The following is an 18,972-nucleotide window of genomic DNA, read 5'->3' on the forward strand; positions in this document are numbered from 1 at the left end:
CACACACGCACACACGCACACACAGACACACAGACACAGACACACGTATGAGAATAACACTGATCACTGACTGAAAACCAAAGTAAACCAAGAATAAGGAGAAGCTTGGTAAGAACGGGCATATTTTTCTTTGTTTTAGGAACCTCAGCTAGGCCCTGTGAGTGGAGCCCACGTTTGTAGGACCAATCCCATCCTCAAAAGGGTGAAGACTCCATCATCCATTTGGCCTCTGCTGGGTAGCAAAAAGTTAAGCACCCAATGCTGGCTTTGAGGTTGTGACTGCCTTCCCTGATAGGACAAAGTTTGGTTGTGATGGCAAACAGAAGCCACGTCATAAACCAGTTTCATCACCCCCACCGACTCCCCTCCCCCACCCACGTCCCTCCCCCGAGAGAATACTTTTTTTTCCTTAAGGCTAACAGTCAACATGGAAAACAAAAAAAATATGCTAGCTAGCATATGCTAAGTTATGCTAACACGAACAACATCTTGCTAGCTAGTGTATGTATATAACACCAAAGGGCAGGCAATGCATGAGGCATGTTGTATCCATAGGTAAACCAGGAATACTGTAGTGCAGAGGTTTTTGTTCGTAGAACTCAATAAAATACTGATTTAGCAAACTTCATTGGCAATAAAAAGGTATAGAAATCTTTCTCGTCTTTACAGGTTAAAAGGTCTTCGAACATGAGCAACAAGATTAGTAACACTGATGAAATGAACAAAACTGAACAGAACAAAACAAAACAAGAAGAACCCAACCGGAGATGTCTCAGTAACCAAAAAAACTAAAATTGTTCCACTCTATACTGACAAGTCCATGGGTAAGTTTAGTTCTGGTTTTAAAATCTATAGAGCTATAAACAATTTTTAACACTGATATTTGTTTTTCCTCAAGAAAGAAAAATGTCTACCTTTTTTTTTTTAAAGTTCAGGCACACCTGGGTTTCTGCACACAGTAGTGGACCGATATCATGGCAACCGCGGTGGTTTTCAACTGATGGCGAGACGTAGTTTTGTCTCTTTTATTTGACACCTATCGCCTGACTTACACTTGGCCAGCGCACCGAAAATAGCCGATCTTCAAGCCCACATCGCATCGCTTTGTAGATCGGCTATTTTCGGCGCGCGACACCGCCACTCGACCAAGTTTAAATCAGGCGTATGACTTCCGTATATCCTGAATCCCCAGTCCCACAAATATTGATTCCATGTTTATTGGTCGCCTGTCACGACTTCTTTTGTTGGCTGGACACTGTCCGACTCCTCCCTGATGCTTGTGTCACTACATGCTACGTTGTCCCCCGTTTCCACAACCACTTCCTTTACCACGGCTTCCGCTTCCTCTGTTCGCTCCTCCTCCTTCTCTTCCTCTTCGTCCTCCAGATCCTCCCCAAATTCTAGCTCAAGCACCTCGCATTCCATGCCTTCTTCCTCCTCTTCCTCCTCCTCTTCTTCCTGTTCCTCTGCCATCTCTCCCTCGGGACCCTCCTCCTCCCCCTCCATCGCCTCATCCCCCTCTCCCGCGTTCTCCTCCCCGTCTGTCGTTCCCCCAACCTCTACTGTCACTTCCTTTTCCCCCTCTTCTTCCCCCTCCTCTCCCTCCTCGTCCTCGTCCTCCTCCTCATCATCATCATCGTCCTCGAAGTTGCCCTCGTAGATTTCGCACTCTCCGTCGTCCACCTGGACCACGCGGATGTCGTCCATGCACATGGCCTCGTCGTCGTCATCCTCATCCTCATCGCTCTCCCTCTCGTCCGAGTCCAGCTGCGAGGGTGGCGTCGTGGTCCGGCTGTCCGACAGCGGCCCGCCGCCGGGGCTGCGGACCATCATGCCCTCTGAGCTGACCGCGCGCGACGACAGACCCCTGCTCCGGAGCCCCACCGAACCGCAGCCCGAGCCCGAGCCGCCTTCCTTCTTGCAGTAGGAGTAGCGGTGGTTCATGTGTTGCGAGTAGGAGCCTGAGTGGGAGAAGCGCTTGCCACACTTGTCGCACTGGTAGGGCTTCTCGCCCGAGTGTAGCCGTGAGTGCTCGATCAGATGGTGCTTGTGTTTGAAGGCCTTATGGCAGATGCCGCACTCGTGGGGACGTTTTCCTGGAAAGGAAGAACGAGAGTGAAAGTGATTAAAATATATTATATAATAATACAATTAGTTTTTAATTAACTAACCCCCCCCCCCCCCCCCCCCCCGTAAATTGTATCAAGCCCGTATAGAAAAGGAGTTGGAGTATACCTGTGTGCTCGTATTTATGCCTGAGCAGAGAGCTGCCTTTCTGGAAGACCTTGTCACACAGGTCACAGGGGTAAACGCCATTCTCCAAGCGCCGCTTCTTGGGTGGCGAGGAGTCGGAGTCGTTCTGGTCCTCCGTCGCGCTCAGAACCTCCGCGCTGATGTCTGGCTTTTTCTGTTGCTGCAAACGGAAGGAGATATAACAATAATTAGACCAATATACAACATGGCGTTATTCGTTCTGACATTAACCCTATTAACCCCAGCATGCCTATTCTGGGCATGTCATTGGGTGACTTATAATAAAGGGATAGTTCACCTCCAAAATGACTTTTTTTTGGGGGTGCACTACTCCTTTAAAAGGTGAACATTTGGTGAAAATAGCATATGTAAAAGCTCAACAAAAACAGACATTAAAAACCAGAGCATCAACAAGATCATATTGCTTGCTAGATAGCTGATTGTCGATAAATCGATTTGAAGACTTGTGAAAGTGAACAATGATTTTAGTACCTGTCAGTTAGCGCTCATGCAGTTTCCTAAATGTGATACTTTAGGTATTAGGACAATAGTTAGCAGAATAATTACTCAGATCACAAACTGATAAAATCATACACACTACGGAATCAATACTAGATCAATACTGCAACACAATAGCCAGGTGGGGACACCTGTGTCAACATATAAGGGGGTTTTCACACGACCAGACTACTCTACCTGACCCCGGCTCCTCCCCACCCTTTTTCTCTGAGAGTTTCTGGGAGAGAATCCAACTGCTGCTATTCTAATGTCTACAGCAGTCATGCACACAGGCGGCATTGGTTAACCTCACCCGGTCATCACACCAGAGGAGGTCTCTGGATGGAGACCAAATGATTTAGCCAGGACCCAGAGTAAGTGTTGTGCTTTCCCACTCACAGCACCTACTGTATTAAGTTTGTTTCATAAATGTACACGGTGTTCTCACGTGTTCTGAAGAAGGTCTTGCATCGAAAGCTCAAGTAATAAATACATCAATGGTGCATTACGGTGTTGCATGGAGTCTCTACTTCGATATGTAGTGCATTGGTTCTCAAAGTGGGGTCCTTGGGTACTTGAGGGAGTTCCAGGGGGTCCCCAGCTAAATGATAGATTAGGCACCAAATGGACCCTTATGGGTCTGTAACTCTGAGAGTGTACAAATGGAACCAAATGAACGGGTCCATTTGGTTCCATTTGTACACTCTCAGAGTTAAATTGACATAGATTTTGCATTATAAATTGCGGTCCAAGTGATAGAAATGCCATTAAATGGGGGTCTGTAGTCCTAATGCATATCAAACTGGGGGTCCTTGAAATTAAAATGGTTGAGAATCACTGCTAGAGCCGTAAAAAATCTTCTCTTATGGGGGTCCCTGGCATATCTTTTGAAATGGGGGCCCGCGGGCTAATAAGTGTCAATTTGGGGGTCCTTGACATGAAAAAGTTTGAGAACCACTGATGTAGTGTTAGTTTTACTGAGAGTGTAGAAATGTCAGTTTTTCTCTTTTGTGTTTTTTGTTTCACAATGAAGGCTAATGTTTACATGCCGAGTGAATTTGTTCTTTTTGCTGCAGAGGGGTAAAACATGGCAGGCTATTAAGCAATGCAGCTGCAGCTAATAAAACATTATAATGGCTGTGCGAGATTTAGGTGTGCCCAGAGCTGTGGGCGTGCCAACCACAGAATACTGTCATTCACACGCCTAAATCTAACACACCCATTATTAATTTGATTAGCTTCAGCTGTGTTGTTACATCATGGCGTACTATATGGTCAGCCTTATGCAGCCTGCTGTGTTTTTACCCTTCTGTAGTTTTTAATCTGAATCAGAAAGCATATTACATAATCAGCCTTGACTAGTAAGTATGTAAAGTAAGTGACAAGAATTATTTGATTTTTTCCCCCCTTCCTCCTAAATGTTATTTTATGCATATAGACTCACTAGCAGCACCGTTGCATTGCTTTAAATCACAAAGGAAAGGCTGTCTTTGGAACTAAAGCCCACTCCTACTTTTATTTTAATTTTATCCATATCATGATCTGAGAGAAATATTGTTAAGCAAAAGTCCACAACCCTCATCTAAACCTGAAAGATTATGAGAATTGAGAAAGCATATCTTTATAAAGTGTGGGATAGGAGCAGAAGGGTGAATTATAATAGATTAACTTTCATTTTGATTAACTCGATTAACTATATATTCTATGTGCAGGTCTATATGAATGTATGTATGCATGTACTGTATGTGTCTTGTTCAAAATCTGGTTGTATTATGAGTTGCTGGCTGGGTATACACTGGAATGTTTGTTTTTGTTTTAATTGATGTGTCTGATAATCCCATGTGGGATGGGTCAAGAAATAGTTTGGACACGTAAATAAAATATTCATTCATTGCTATTTCCTACAGACCTGGACCTTGTGTCCGTTCAGCACGACGGTCTTGGCGCCAGTGGTGCTGCCAGTGGTAGTGGTGTAGGTGTAGGTGAGCCTGGGGATGAGGATGGTGCGCTTGGTGCCGGTGCTGAGGGCGCTCAGGCACCCCACTGTGCCCTGCCCGGCAAGGGCCACCAGAGTGGGCAGCTGGGCCGCCGTGACGAGGCCAGTCTCCGGCGAGGTGACGAAGATGGTGCTACCTTGGAGCTGGTCCTTTCTCAGGCAGGTCAGGTTGAGGGGCTTCTCCTGCTGTTTGGTTGGCGCTGGGGGCTTCTGGGCGTCGGATCCAGTCGGGGTCTGCTTGGGCAAGGAAAGGTCCAGGGGTTCAGCTTGAGTGTCCTGGAGCTCTGGGTCTTCTGGCTCACTTTTGACAATGATAAGTGAGTTTAGTGGTGTAACGGATGTACTAGTCAGGGATTTGGCGGGTTTTTCTAGCTCTCCGTTCTGAGTTGCCGTTCCTTCCAGATCAGAAACTGCAGTCTTCTCAGATACGGCAGCAGTGGAGTCCCCCCGGGGGCTCGCTACGGCTTTCCCAGACTTCATCTTGGCAAACCACTTCCTGACAACCTCCACGGGAATACCGATGGAGTCTGAGATCTTGGCCAGCTCCTCCTTGCTCGGATTGGCGTTGGAGGCAAAGTACGTCTTGAGGAGGGAGAGGAGGTCGTCCATGGGTGGCTCCTCCAGGGTTACCCCCGCGTCATTCAGCAGAGCGGCGAACGAGGGGTCCAGGGCAGCCGAGTCCACCGCCTCCCCGTTGGCTGCTTTGCGGTGCTGGAGGAGGTGTAGAGCCTCCAGGCCGTCAGGACAGTCGTCACAGAGCAAACAGGTGCTGGAGCTCTGTGCTTTCGGCGTCTCAGCAGCCTCGGGGTTTGCGGTCTGAACAGTCTCTGTGTCCGGCTGAGTCGCCAGCCCTGCCACTTCCGTCTCCGTTGTTCCAATGGGCTCGTACTCTGGCTCTTTCTTGACGATGCTGAGGTCAGTGGGGAGCTTTTCCACCTCTGCAGCTGACGGCTGGACCTTTTCAGAGAGGATGGTGGCGGTCTTGGTAGTGGTGGGGGGAGCAGGGACAGCATCTTTTCTGAGGATCAGGGGGGCTGCGGTAGCGGAGGCGTTGGGGTTGACGCTGTAGTTGATGATGATCTTGGTCGTCCCGTCCTGGTCCACGAAGGCCGGCAGGCTGATGATCTGCTGCTGGGCCGGCTGGACTATGATTCCCTGCTTGCCACCGTTGGCCGTGCCTAGCACCTGCCTCAGGATGTTTCCATCCATGGCCACTTTGAGAACGTTCTGCAGGTCGCTCAGGTTGATGCTGAACGGCGACACCAGACCTACTGTGGGCACCACCATGGCGATGCCTGGGGGCAGGCCCGTCGTGTGTGCCGGCGCCGTCGCCGTGGCGATTGTTGTCTGTGCCACGCCCCCATTCACCACCCCATTGGTCAATGTTGTCACTGTTGGTGCTACCGTCACTGGCTTGCACACGTATTCCACAGGTTCTGACTTGATCTGGGTGACGGGGTGCTGTTTGACTTCGGGTTCCTCTTTCACGATCACGCGGGTGGGGGCCATGGTGCGGGCCATGGTGATGGGTGCAGGCGGGGCAGTGGGCGGTGCTGGTTTGATTTGCGGCCGGGAAACACCGTTGGTCGGTGCACTGGCCACACACTTCTTGCTGCTGATGTGGGAGCTATAGGAGCCTGAGTGGGAGAATCGCTTCTTACAGTTGGAGCATTCGTATGGCTTCTCTCCTGTGGAGAGAACAATGACAAATCAATCAGTCTGTGTTCAAATTGTCTTAATAAAAATGTGGTGCAGAATACAAATTAAACTGAAGTTTATAAATCTAAATCAAATTTGGCTGTGGCACAAAGTCACCTGCGCGCACACACACACGCACACACACACACACACACACACACACACACACACACACACACACACACACACACACACACACACACACACACACACACACACACACACACACACACACACACACACACACACACACACACACACACACACACACACACACACACTTCAAAGTTATGAAGTGAATCAACTGCAGTTGTGCTGGCTGTTGTTCAGTAAATCACTTTCTGACAGTCAGCAAACTGTCAGCTTAATTACATTAATTTCCTGAAGCAATAAACAATAATACCTAATCTCTTTTTATTTGCTTCAATAAAGTTATTTGTTTTGTAAAGCATCTTTGAATACCGTTGAATATGTATTATTGTCTCCGCCAGGAGACTATGTTTTCGTTCTCGTCCTTCCGTGTGTCCACCAAGCTAACATTGGTCAAGCTTCACGTGACACGTGACAATATGTTGAAAGGGTGTCACTTCAAAAGATCATTTATATCTTTTGAAGTGAGGTAAGACAGGATTAACTCATTGAGTGCCACAATCCGTCAAATCCGTCACGTGGCCTGACGCCCAGAGCGCCACGATCCGTCAAATCCGTCATAAAAAAAAATTCAAAATATTTTTTTTTTTTCAAAATAAAAGTTTTTTTTTTTTTTTTTTTTTTTTTGGGAAAAACATGTTCAGAACCCAAGATATGATGATTTGAAGATTTGCTGCTCCATCCACTCCTTGTTTAACCTATAACTTAAAAAGGCTGTATCTCGCTTCCTAAGCACTTTTTTTTTACAATGAATTTTGGCTGTGGCACTCAGAACCAAAATTCCATTAACATGAATAAATAAGTTTGGCACTGAATGAGTTAATCAGGAACAGTACTGGCGGAGACCTGTGCTCCGAGGAGCACATTTTCTAGTTATTATTACTATTATCATTATTAATAATAATAATACATTTGTGACATAGTTAGTACAAGCAGTCTGTAGATTTGACAACTGTAATCAGAAAACAGAAATGAGAAAACATAAATTCTTAATGAAAGGAGGTGAACTAACTAACGGCTTGAGCAGAGACCTTGATTCTAGCAAGCGAGCGCATGTACTGTATGTGAGCACGTGTGCTCCGTGGTTGCCAGAGCAGCATCCATTAATTAGTGTACTCACCGCTGTGGATGCGCAGGTGCTCCTTCAGGTGGTGCTTGTATTTGAAAGCCTTGGCACATTCGGTACACTTGAACTTACGGTTCCCGCCGGCTGTGGGAGCCACGTGGCGCTGGAACACACAGAGAAAGAGAGAGTGATTAGATTATTATTACACGTTTGTGGCACTCACTTAGCCCCTTAAAGGGGATATTTCACTTTCAAAGATGTTTGAGGTCATTTTAAAGTCTACTCCGGCTTTGGTGAGCACCCCAAAAGTTTTTAAGTTGCTTGATTCAATATTTAGATATTAGATGTTAATATCTCTATATAATATATATCTATATATATATATCAGACACGCCCCCTTCTATAAACCTATTGTAAATTAAAACTTCATTTTAACCATGTTAGTTTCATTGAAAACACCCATCCTTGGTTCTGGTGATTGATATTGGCCTTCTAATACGCGAGGGGCCGTGTTTTTTCAATTACTTTTTTCATTTATTTTTCATGATTTAAAAAAAAAAGTAATTGAAAAAACATACGCTCACGTATTAGGTCAACATCAGTCACCAGAACCAAGGAAGGGTGTTTTCAATGAATCTAACATGGAGTTTGAACTTACAATGGGCTTGAATAGAAAGGGGGCGTGTCTGAATATCAAATATCTAAATATCGAATCAATCAACTTAAAAACTGGGGTGCTCACGAAAGCCTGAGTAGACTTCAAAACTATCCCAGATGTTTGAAAGTGAAAAATTCCTTTTAAGCCCTTTTTTTTTATCTACAGGCTCACAACGCATCGTATCGTGACATGTTGTGAGCTTGTAGATCTGCTATTTTCACTATTTTTGAAAAGTTTTGATAATTGTTTGAGGAGATTTCAGAACATTTTGGAAAAAAGATTTCCCCCCTCCTAGGCGCCTACACAGTATAATGACATGCATGGCCAACATAGAGACGCCAGGTTGAAAGTGGTTAAAGGATAAATTTACAGATGTGGATGTCCAATCAGCACTAATGGTAACCTGGAAGTCCCAGGTACGATTCCAGTGCTCAGCAATGTGTGGAAATGCAAGACACTTGACCCCTAACTGCTGTGTGGGCAGGACTCAGCTGGGTGAAGCTGAAAACTGAAGTTCCCCCGTGGGATGTGATAGGTATATAAAATAAATAATGTAGTCAATTGAAACAATTATCATCCTCACTATTCACTATATTGACTGAAGCGCACAGAGCCCGACCAACAGTTCCTACATGTACCAGAATGCATTGAGTGCAAGCCTCTGGCGTCTGACCCATAAAAGAAATGCATCCCAGACCTGCTCAGTGGGTGGTTGCCGGCAGGTACAAAAGTTAATAATGTAGCACCTTCTACGTGATAATACCTTACCCTCAGTTATGGACCATAAATCTAGGTTCAAAAGTAGGGAGGTAAGTAAATAATAACACTAGAGACCAGACCATAAGTAGAAAAAAAGAAAGATATGCCTTGTATTATAAAACACAAACACCACGAAATATGATAACGCATGATCCTGTCTGGAATGTAAAACCCCCTTTTTAGAAGAGCTTTTGTCAGCTTAACTCTAGGGTTTAGCTTAGAGTCCTAGGTCTAGTTAAATGTCTAGGTGCACCTGGGGGTTTACTTTAGATCTAATCTAAGAACATTAGTGGCCTACCAGCAACCCGTATTCAACCTTCAGTAACACAGTACTCAATGTTAAAGCAAACTATAATGATACTTGACCATGTGTCATTATAAAATGCGTTATAAAGTGTTATCAATATGGTTATAAAGCATTATGAGTACTTGAGTAATTATGTAGTGTTATAAGCAGATTATAATGCATGTATTGCATATCAATAAAAAAAAATAACAAAACACACACAAAACACAATCACAGCGCCTCAATTTCCCAATCTCACTAAACCCACAGTGTAGCCCCCCAGGTGAATGGAATATGTGTGAGTCCCACCACCACTACTACTACTTATAGTGCAGGACTCAATAGTGAATGTGAATGTACAGTCCTACCACACTAGTAGTGTAGCAAACTGATTGAATATAGATATCCGGTGTCCAAGGAAAAGCAAAATCTCTGCATTGCAAATCTCCACGATGTCTGGTGGCTTCTTTATGGACTGGAATGAATAAACCCTCCAAAAACACCTGGTCAATTCTTTTCTTCAGAAAACCCCCCCAATCCGTCCACAAGGGTGACAGGTGAGTGAGCAGATTAATCTTCAGTTTTCACCTCGGTGGTTTACTTACTAAGTTAGGACTTTGACCACTAAGTCTAGGTTGATAACTAACTTGATAAGTATTCAGTTTTTTCTCTCTCCTCTGTCTGGATCACATGTGCTCTCTCTCTCTCTTTCTCCAGGGCAAACCTATCCAACAAGGAAGTAGCATGGAGGTGAGGGGCGGAACTAAGCGTTTACTCTAGCTTCTAATAGGCTTAGAGCAGTTTTGCCACTAGCTTCTAACTGGCTTGGAGGAGTCTGTCTGTTTATTAACTTCTGGACACACATTGGTTTAAAAAGCTAGAGCGATAAAACTATATATATATGCACTACAGGTATAGATTATTGTGTTTTTTTGATAACTTATTTTATTTGGGTTACATTAGGTATTTTAGATATTCATTCTACACAAAACAAAACAACTTGATTGCTTGATTTGTATTACTTTTGAGCGGAATAAACCATGTAATTGTATTGTGCATGGTTGCAATGATGACACGGGGAAGACAAAACAGAGAAGCTTATTTCACTGATTTCCAACAGTGCAAGGAATGACAATAAACAACGGCAACGATGACAAGAACATGACATGACTCGTTTGACTTGTTGCATACCCAGTACATAGGTATTTCACGCTGGCTGACTCCATGCGATACGGCACCAAAACAATGTTTGAACCATCCGTTTTTGGAAAGCGATGACAAGGATGAGCCCCAGGAGAAATGAGGTCGAATAAAAGGTAAGCTATTTTTGTGTCCACAATTTGCTCGCTGTAATGTTAGCTTCTTATCTCTGCTGTAATAGCACAGACCCAGTGCTCTATACTGTGGGACTGAAACACAAACACCCTTTGGCGCCTTCCAAAGGTAAGGTTGCTCTTCTTGACCTTCTTGACTGAAAGTAATTACAAATATTTGCCCTTAGCGCAGAGTGAAATGTGATGTGCTGTTGTTGTTGGGTTGACATTATCATGGTGCCTAACAGTGGTGGAAAAAGTACTCAAATGTTGTACTTAAGTAAAAGTATCAATATTGTAACAGAGTACTTCAATCGTAGAAGTGCTCTGTTACAATTAAAAGTCCGGAATTCAAAATTTACTTGAGTAAAAGTAAAAAAGTATTGGTATCAAAATATACTTAAAGTACCAAAAGTAAAAGTACTAAAATGTTTGAAAATAGCAGATCTACAAGTTTCACAACGCGTCGCCATGCGTAGTACAGTACTTGTGTAAATGTTACTTTACACCACTGCATAAAGCTCGGCGGCCCTTTGTGGATAACATCGTGCTCCAGCCCCCCTCAGATCCAGACTGAATGTGTGTGATGGCGGTAGGGGCCGTCCTGAGGTGAGATAACCCTGGGTGTGCACCTGGTCGCCCCTTACTGATTAACTAGCACTGATAAAAGACTGGAGAGCTTCCTTGTTCATTCTTAGCTGTTCTGATTTATTCATGTTGTTGTTATTATTATTCTGTTAAAGCTGCACTATGTAACTTTCCTGTTCTACCCCGGATTTAAACCCGGTTTCCTGCCTGCCTGCTTGCTGCCTTGCTCAGGGGATGAATTGAATCTTCGTGTCAGATCCTGTGTCTAGGTGAGACATGACCTTTGCCATGATCTAAATGTCTCAATAGAAGAGCAGGGAGACAAATACTCTACCTTACAGATTGGACAAAATGTTACATAGTGCCACTTTAAGGAAACATAATTATTTGTATTTATTTATGCATTACGGTGTGCCTATTTTACCCGTGCAATCCAGGCAAAGCTAGTAACAGCCTCTGCAGTCTATAATGTATTGCAAATTGTATATTGTATTTTGCTTATCTTTTTTGATCCTTGCCACAACCATTTACCTTAGTCTAACCATCAGGTAACCCACCATGCATGCTCTGCTCTATGCAATGCACCTAGTGAATTGTGGAATAGACCAACAGTTTTGTAGGCTAAAAAACAAGTTCCAGTCATTTCAATTACTGTACTCGTTCACCATGTGCTCTCACTGTGGCTTACTCACTGAGTAAAATTCTCAGTATTAATGTAACCAAATGGACTCTTCTGGAGTCCATTTGGTTACAGAAGTACTCGCTCAGATTTAAATTAAAGTCCCAGTCCACACATGTCCCATGGTGTGGATTAAAAAAAACATCTCCGTTCAATACATGTAAATGTAAATTTTAAACATTCCTAAAGGAGCTTTACAGTACCTTTTTCTTTGCTCTGTCTTTGCACTAATTTAGTATTCCATATCCTTTGAACAGTTTGAAGCATGCATATTTGATCCTGCAGAATTTGGGTACATCCAAGAGTATGCACAGCACATTCAAAGCACTGCAAGAGTGACTTCCTCATTGTCTGGACACATGGTGGTGTCAGGTGACGGGGGAGGGCTTGTTTTGTGTCACTCAGGTGTCAGGTGTCGGGGGAAGTGCTTGTTTTGTTTCACTCAATGTCCCTGCATTCTTCCTCATTCATCAATGAGGCTCCCTCTGACCAGTGACGGCTCCAGAGGGGGCTAAGCTCACCCCCCCGTGAAGGCTTAACCCCCCCCTCCCTACAAACCCAATTGTTATGAAAAATATTTATGGAATAAATAAATAAAATATATATAAATATGTGAAAGACAATTGACTGACTTCTATGTAAACCATACTATAAAATCATAAGTTTTATTTATTTATTATTTATTATTTATTTATCTCATTTGTCGTATTAGTATTATTCATTATTGTTTGTTGCCAAAATTTGGGGTAGAGGACCTTTCAGTGCACAAATTACTCAAGACTGGTAAACCGGTTAGAGTATCTGTCGCTGTTGTCTGTCACAACATTGATTAATAGATTGATTGATTGGTTTGTGTTAAAAATGCTCATACATGACCATGTACATACCTGTCAAAAGGATAAAACACAAAAAAAACTTGAGAGCATATAATTTCCATTGTGGTCCTTTGAGTGCAAATGTGTGTGTAAACTGAGTGCCATATGTTTGGAGCGGGTATTAGATCAATCAATCAATCAAAACTTTATTAAGGACACATGGTCCATACTCCCTAGCAGCTGTTGAGATTTCAACATATTAGACAAGGAAAATAGCAAAGAACGGCATGGTTACTGTAAATGGAACCGGTTACAACTCAACTAATTGAAGACTATCTCTGTATGTCCGGAAGCTTCCATTCGGCCAGCTCTTTAAGGTGATAGACACGTGTTTTAAACCAGTGGTTCCCAATCTTTTTAGTTTAAGACCAAAAAGAGAAATTACATGTTTACCCCGGACCCAAACTAGTGAAAATAGCAGTTCTACAAGCTCACAAGAGCTTGATAGCTTGAGAGCTTGAGAGCTTGTGGATTTGCTATTTTCACTACTTCTTAAAATGTTTTTTTCTTTTTTTATTAATGGAAATTATTTGTTTTCTTGATTTTATTGAAATACGAAATACTTATAAAAAAAATTGGAATTGATGAAAAGTTGTGACTCTTTCTGTAGGAAACGAAAAAAAGGGCATATTTACTCATGACCCATAAAAATGTATCCGTGACCCAAACATGGGTCCAATGGGTCCAGAGTCTAGTCTAAACTGACCACTCACACTGTATCTGGTAACAAGAAAACACCCACCGGTAGGATGGCAGTGTGGGTGTGGGGGTGCTAAATTGTAAATTGTTCCCTGTCCTGTCGTGTGTACCTGCTCCTGCGTGTTCTTGTGGTGACTCATGTGTCTCTCCAGTTGCGAGCGATAGGTGAAAGTGTAGCTGCAGTGGGAGCAGCTGAAGTTGTCCTCGCTGGTCTCGTGCCGGTACTTGATGTGCTCCTTCAGCGAGGCGTTGCGCTTGTAGCCACGGGAGCAGTACGGGCAGGTGTGCAACTGGGAGAAGGAATCCGGAGTGCCTGGGGGGAGGAGGTAAGAGGACATGTGGAGATGCAATGTGGCATTACTTGTATTATAATAATATAAAGAGTTTGATATAAGTATATGTGACACATTTAATGATATGTAAAAATACAGAGCGATATATGGTACAGTGATGATGATAATGTGCATGTAGTAATATATGTACAGTAATATGTATAATATGTAGAGGGATAAGTAGAGTGATATTAGGCAAATACAAGCAAAACTTATTAGCCCAACAAACAAGCAAATACACTAATTTATTAACACAGACAGTGCAACACTGTCATCTGAAATTAATGTTGTTTTTTTAGAGTTGTTACGATATACTGATGCCAGTATGGGACCCGCATCCAGTATCGATCGGCTTATGAACCGATCCGATATCACATGATAGTTCATTTACGCTAAACGCTAAACAATTTATGTTATGTTAGATTGAAAGTTACCGCACTTCTGTTTTATATGCTACTGTACAATTTAAATGTTAAGTGTGGCTGCACTTGAACAGTTTTACTTGAACAGGAATGATTTATTCCTGGATGTATTTATTTATGTTATTTTTCATTTATGACTGTCAAACTACCGTAAATAAAATAGTTTTATGGCGTTCATTCTCTGTATGTAGTTTTTGATGTTTTACAAACACTTTTAACGCGAGCCAGGCCATACAACAATAATAGCGATCATATCACATAATACAGGGTTAGTAGTTGAGGTATTGGAAGCCAGAACATGTTTAGCGGGTTTGTTTGTAGATACCATTTTCATCAGAGCCTCCTCTCTCCTCGGGAGCCTCCGGGTAGATGATGGCTGTGTCTCCCTGTTGGAGAATCTCCTCTACCAGCGCGTCCTTAACCTCTTCCTCCTCCTCCTCTTCTTCTTCCTCCTCTTCCTCCTCGCCCTCTGACACACACTCTTTTTTCACTGAAACACACACAGACGGATACACATTAAAAAACAAGGGAGCAAATGTACATGGAGGTTTCAAAATAAAACTCTATGCTGATTGCTGAAGACTTTCTGTTGTGTGGATCATATATCATCCAAGCGAAATTGGGTGCACAGCACACACACATAAACACACATACACACCATACAAGCACAATGGTGATAATTTCTTTGCCAGTGTCTAAGTTGGGTTTCAATGTAAAATGTAGACTGAAAGACAAGTGAATTAACCCAACTGATTTAAATGAAGCAGCTGAGAGTTGATACACATTGCAAGAACATACCACTAGAGGGCACCCCAGGGCAGTTCATAGTTTTCTGTTATAACCATTCCCCAATCGATAAAGTACCCAAAGTGTACCCAAGTATGCTATTTATTTGAATGGGTTTAACTGTGACATGTACTGGGAGATATAGCTTACGGTAGTGAGTAGGCTAATGTTTACCACATAGTACTGAGCTTGCATTTTGATAGGTTAAGAGGCATTCTAATGAGTCACAGTGCCACAATCTTCTGCTAAACAGCAGTCAGAAAAAACAACAGCATCTCTATAAAAGTACCACTCCGCCTTATTTACCCAGCTTATTATACCTGTAACCTAGCAACGGCTGCCAGCTGTCAAGAAAGAACAACGGAACATTAACCATTATCAGTTTGCTACTGGGCGAAAATTAATCATGACGACGTTGCCATACCTGTTGGGTTTGAACAAATTAGTTTTGATTTCATTTTTGATCACAATTAATGTGCCTTAAACTGATGAGCAGCCTGCATCGAAAAATACCCCCAAATGGGCCCAATTAAGATTTTATCCCTCCTTCAAACAAGGACCTGGATGTGCTACAAAGGGAGAGGGAAAGGTTTCGTGTCATTAAATATTGATAGTAAAACTGTAGTATCATCGGAATAATACACCGTCGTAAGGTTGTGCTATACTGTGAAATATTGCCGCTGGTGTGCTGATCTACAGCACTCGCCCCAACGACCGCAGGACAGCAGTGACAATATTTCACAGTAGCACTCCCTCTGACGTATTATGGCTTAAGTACGGTACGGTACGGTACGGTACGGTACGGTACGGTGCGGTACGGTACGGTACGGTACGGTACGGTACGTCATGTATGTCAGCGATTCTCAACCTGTGGGCCGGGGCCCACTGTTGGGCCACGAGGGTATTGCAAGTGGGCCCCAAATTAATTGGCAAAAACAGTAACATTTTAATGATAATATAACATTGATATGAAAAATGATATGTAAAGAAAATGACATGCTATTGTTTTTCTTTAAAACCTTGAAAATGGTTTTCATTGTGACACCGATATTAGTTCCATTGATCCAAGTCAGAGCACAGTAGATTGATTGATGATGACCATTAAAATAAACATGCCCCCCCCCCCCCATAACGATATGTTTAAGTGCTAGACTGAAATGACTTCCTTTGCTTTATACCGTGTCATTCTCTGAAACGAGGTGGACACCACGGAGCTGGTGGCGAGACAGAAAGGTATCCAGTGTGTTGCCATGGGGATTAAGCGTGTTAAGCGGGAGGCAGGACCTGTGCCAGGAGGCCGTGCCCCCTTCCTGCTGAGCATTGAGAGGGACAGGTGCAGCTCCAGAGACTGCTGGTCGTATGCGTGTGTGTGTGTGTGTGTGTGTGTGTGTGTGTGTGTGTGTGTGTGTGTGTGTGTGTGTGTGTGTGTGTGTGTGTGTGTGTGTGTGTGTGTGTGTGTGTGTGTGTGTGTGTGTGTGTGTGTGTGTGTGTGTGTGTGTGTGTGTGTGTAAGCCTATAGGATCTGCTGCTATAGAACCAGTCGTAAAAAGAAGGGGAGAAGTGTGGGCTGATACGTGTGTGTGTGTGTGTGTGTGTGTGTGTGTGTGTGTGTGTCCATAAAAGAACAGGAGGGCCCCTGGCTGCAAAAGCCTTTTTTTTCAGTTGAATGTATGTCGTTGTACGGCAAAAAATGCCTGCATGATGTCTGCGTCCTATGATGTCATATTAGGCGGGCCTCTTCTCCACACACGCCCGCCTGTCCAGTGTTTCTCTCTCCTCAACCTATTCTATGCCTGTCCTTCCTTCTCTTTGTCTCTCTATTCACTTCTGTGTCCAACCCTCTCTCTCTCTCTCTCTCTCTCTCTCTCTCTCTCTCTCCTCTTCATCCACCTCTCACCTTTAAAAAAAACAATACTCTCTCTCTACTGTAACTATGTAGTTCTCTGTGCCCCCGTCAGGGCCGTGTTAATGTCAAAATGCGACCTAGGCAACGGACAGTTTTCGGGCCCCCCCCCCAGCGCACATGCGCGCGCGCGAAATTTTGCGGTTATTTCGCGGATTGTGGCCGTTTTTGGGCGTTTCTTTGTTACTTTATTTCGGTTTTAGGGTTAGGTTAGGCTTATGTTATTTAATAAAAAAAAAAAAAACTTAAAACATTTTTTTTTTTTTGGGGGGGGGGCATTTTTCGCCCCCCCCCCCCCCCCCCCCGACAAGACATAGGCATGTGCCTACATTGCCTGTGCATAAACACGGCCCTGGCCCCCGTCTTTCTTGTTTTCCCTCTCTCTCACCATTGCATCCTTCACTCACTTCTCTGCATTTCTGCTTCTCTACTCTCTCTACCTATAATCGTCTGTCTGCGTGTCTCTCCCTCTCATGTGTATATCTCTCTAGTCCTACACCTCTTCTATCCTCTTATCGCTCCTTCTCTCCATCTCTCACCCCATGCATATCAAGGGTCCATTCTTTCACTCTCAGAGATAAGTTAACACTCATCCTGTCTCTACTTCTCTCTCCACCTCTGCCTCTATCTCAGATTCTTCCTATTCAACCCCCTTCTCTGACTTTTGATAACTATAATCCTCTCCCTCTCTCTCTCTCTCTCTCTCTCTCTCTCTCTCTCTCTCTCTCTCTCTCTCTCTCCTGTTAACCTCTCTCTCTCTTGCTGAATATACACCTCCTGTCCTCACTCTTTCTCACCTTGACATTCCTTCAATCTGTTGCTCTCTCTCATCCTTTCTCTCTCTCTCTCTCTGTCTTTCTCTCTCTTCCATTTTCCCACCACTCTACAATTAGACTGAAAGTCTCACTACAGCCACGTCACTATGGCGAACCGAACGGTGGAGCACACATGTGGAATATTGGAGTGAAATGAAAACAGGAAATCACGTGATTCTACACACACACACACACACACACACACACACACACACACACACACACACACACACACACACACACACACACACACACACACACACACACACACACGCCCACCCACAGATTGTCATGCTTGCAGACAGGCATACAAATACAGAGGCGTACACACACACACACACACACACACACACACACACACACACACACACACACACACACACACACACACACACACACACACACACACACACACACACACACACACACACACACACACAGTCACACACACACAGTCACACACACAGAGCACTGTGCTTGCCAGGACGCGTCAGTCCAAAGTGAATTTATAACCCAGTATGGATTGGAACTGCAGTGCGGGCCCGGCTGCAGGTGGAGTGCCATGCTGTACGTTAATATCTCCATCTTTACCGCGTCACTCACCAGCCACCTGTGCTCTGATGTGCCTATAGTCTCAACGTGGGGTCCGGGGACCTCCAGGGGTCCCTGAGGGGGTTCCAGGGGGTCCCCAGCTAAATGACTGAGAGTTAAGACCCAAATGGACCCTTTACGGGTCTGTAACTCTGAGAGTGTAAAATAACCCAACTGGAACCTTCCACTTGGTTACATTTGTACACTGTCTGATTTAAATAAACACCAAGGATTGGGGTACTAGAGATGAAAACGGTATAATTTGAGGGTCTGTGGCCTAATGTATATAACATCGGGGGTCCTTGAAATGAAGGTACCACTACTCCTTTCATCTTGACATGGGGGAGGATGGAAGGACAGATGCAACACATGTTTGTTTGAAATAGAATGAGGATAAACAATGTGGTAACCACGCGTGTGTACCATGTGTGTCATTCTGTGTGTGTGTGTGTGTGTGTGTGTGTGTGTGTGTGTGTGTGTGTGTGTGTGTGTGTGTGTGTGTGTGTGTGTGTGTGTGTGTGCGTGTGCGTGTGCGTGTGCGTGCGTGCGTGCGTGCGTGCATGTGTGCATGCGTATGTGTAAATTACAGAGCAGAAAATCTTGCA

At 44.0% G+C, this 18,972-nt stretch overlaps 1 protein-coding gene across 1 annotated transcript in view; it reads right to left on the minus strand.

Annotated features, from left to right (window-relative positions):
- Window positions 1-1,215: 1,215 nt before the first annotated feature.
- The window catches only part of LOC311045127 (zinc finger E-box-binding homeobox 1-like), a gene marked incomplete at both ends in the record, with an annotated part of 82,697 nt that continues 64,940 nt past the window's right edge, over window positions 1,216-18,972 (minus strand). The window contains 6 exons of the mRNA XM_084056937.1: window positions 1,216-2,096; window positions 2,236-2,413; window positions 4,661-6,435; window positions 7,716-7,824; window positions 13,629-13,831; window positions 14,598-14,762. Of these exons, the coding sequence (XP_083913063.1) occupies window positions 1,216-2,096; window positions 2,236-2,413; window positions 4,661-6,435; window positions 7,716-7,824; window positions 13,629-13,831; window positions 14,598-14,762 (3,311 nt within the window). The remainder of the gene's footprint in view (window positions 2,097-2,235; window positions 2,414-4,660; window positions 6,436-7,715; window positions 7,825-13,628; window positions 13,832-14,597; window positions 14,763-18,972) is intronic.

Source organism: Gymnoscopelus microlampas (assembly GCF_963454915.1).
Source record: "Gymnoscopelus microlampas genome assembly, chromosome: 5".
NCBI classification, from domain to species: Eukaryota; Metazoa; Chordata; class Actinopteri; order Myctophiformes; family Myctophidae; genus Gymnoscopelus; species Gymnoscopelus microlampas.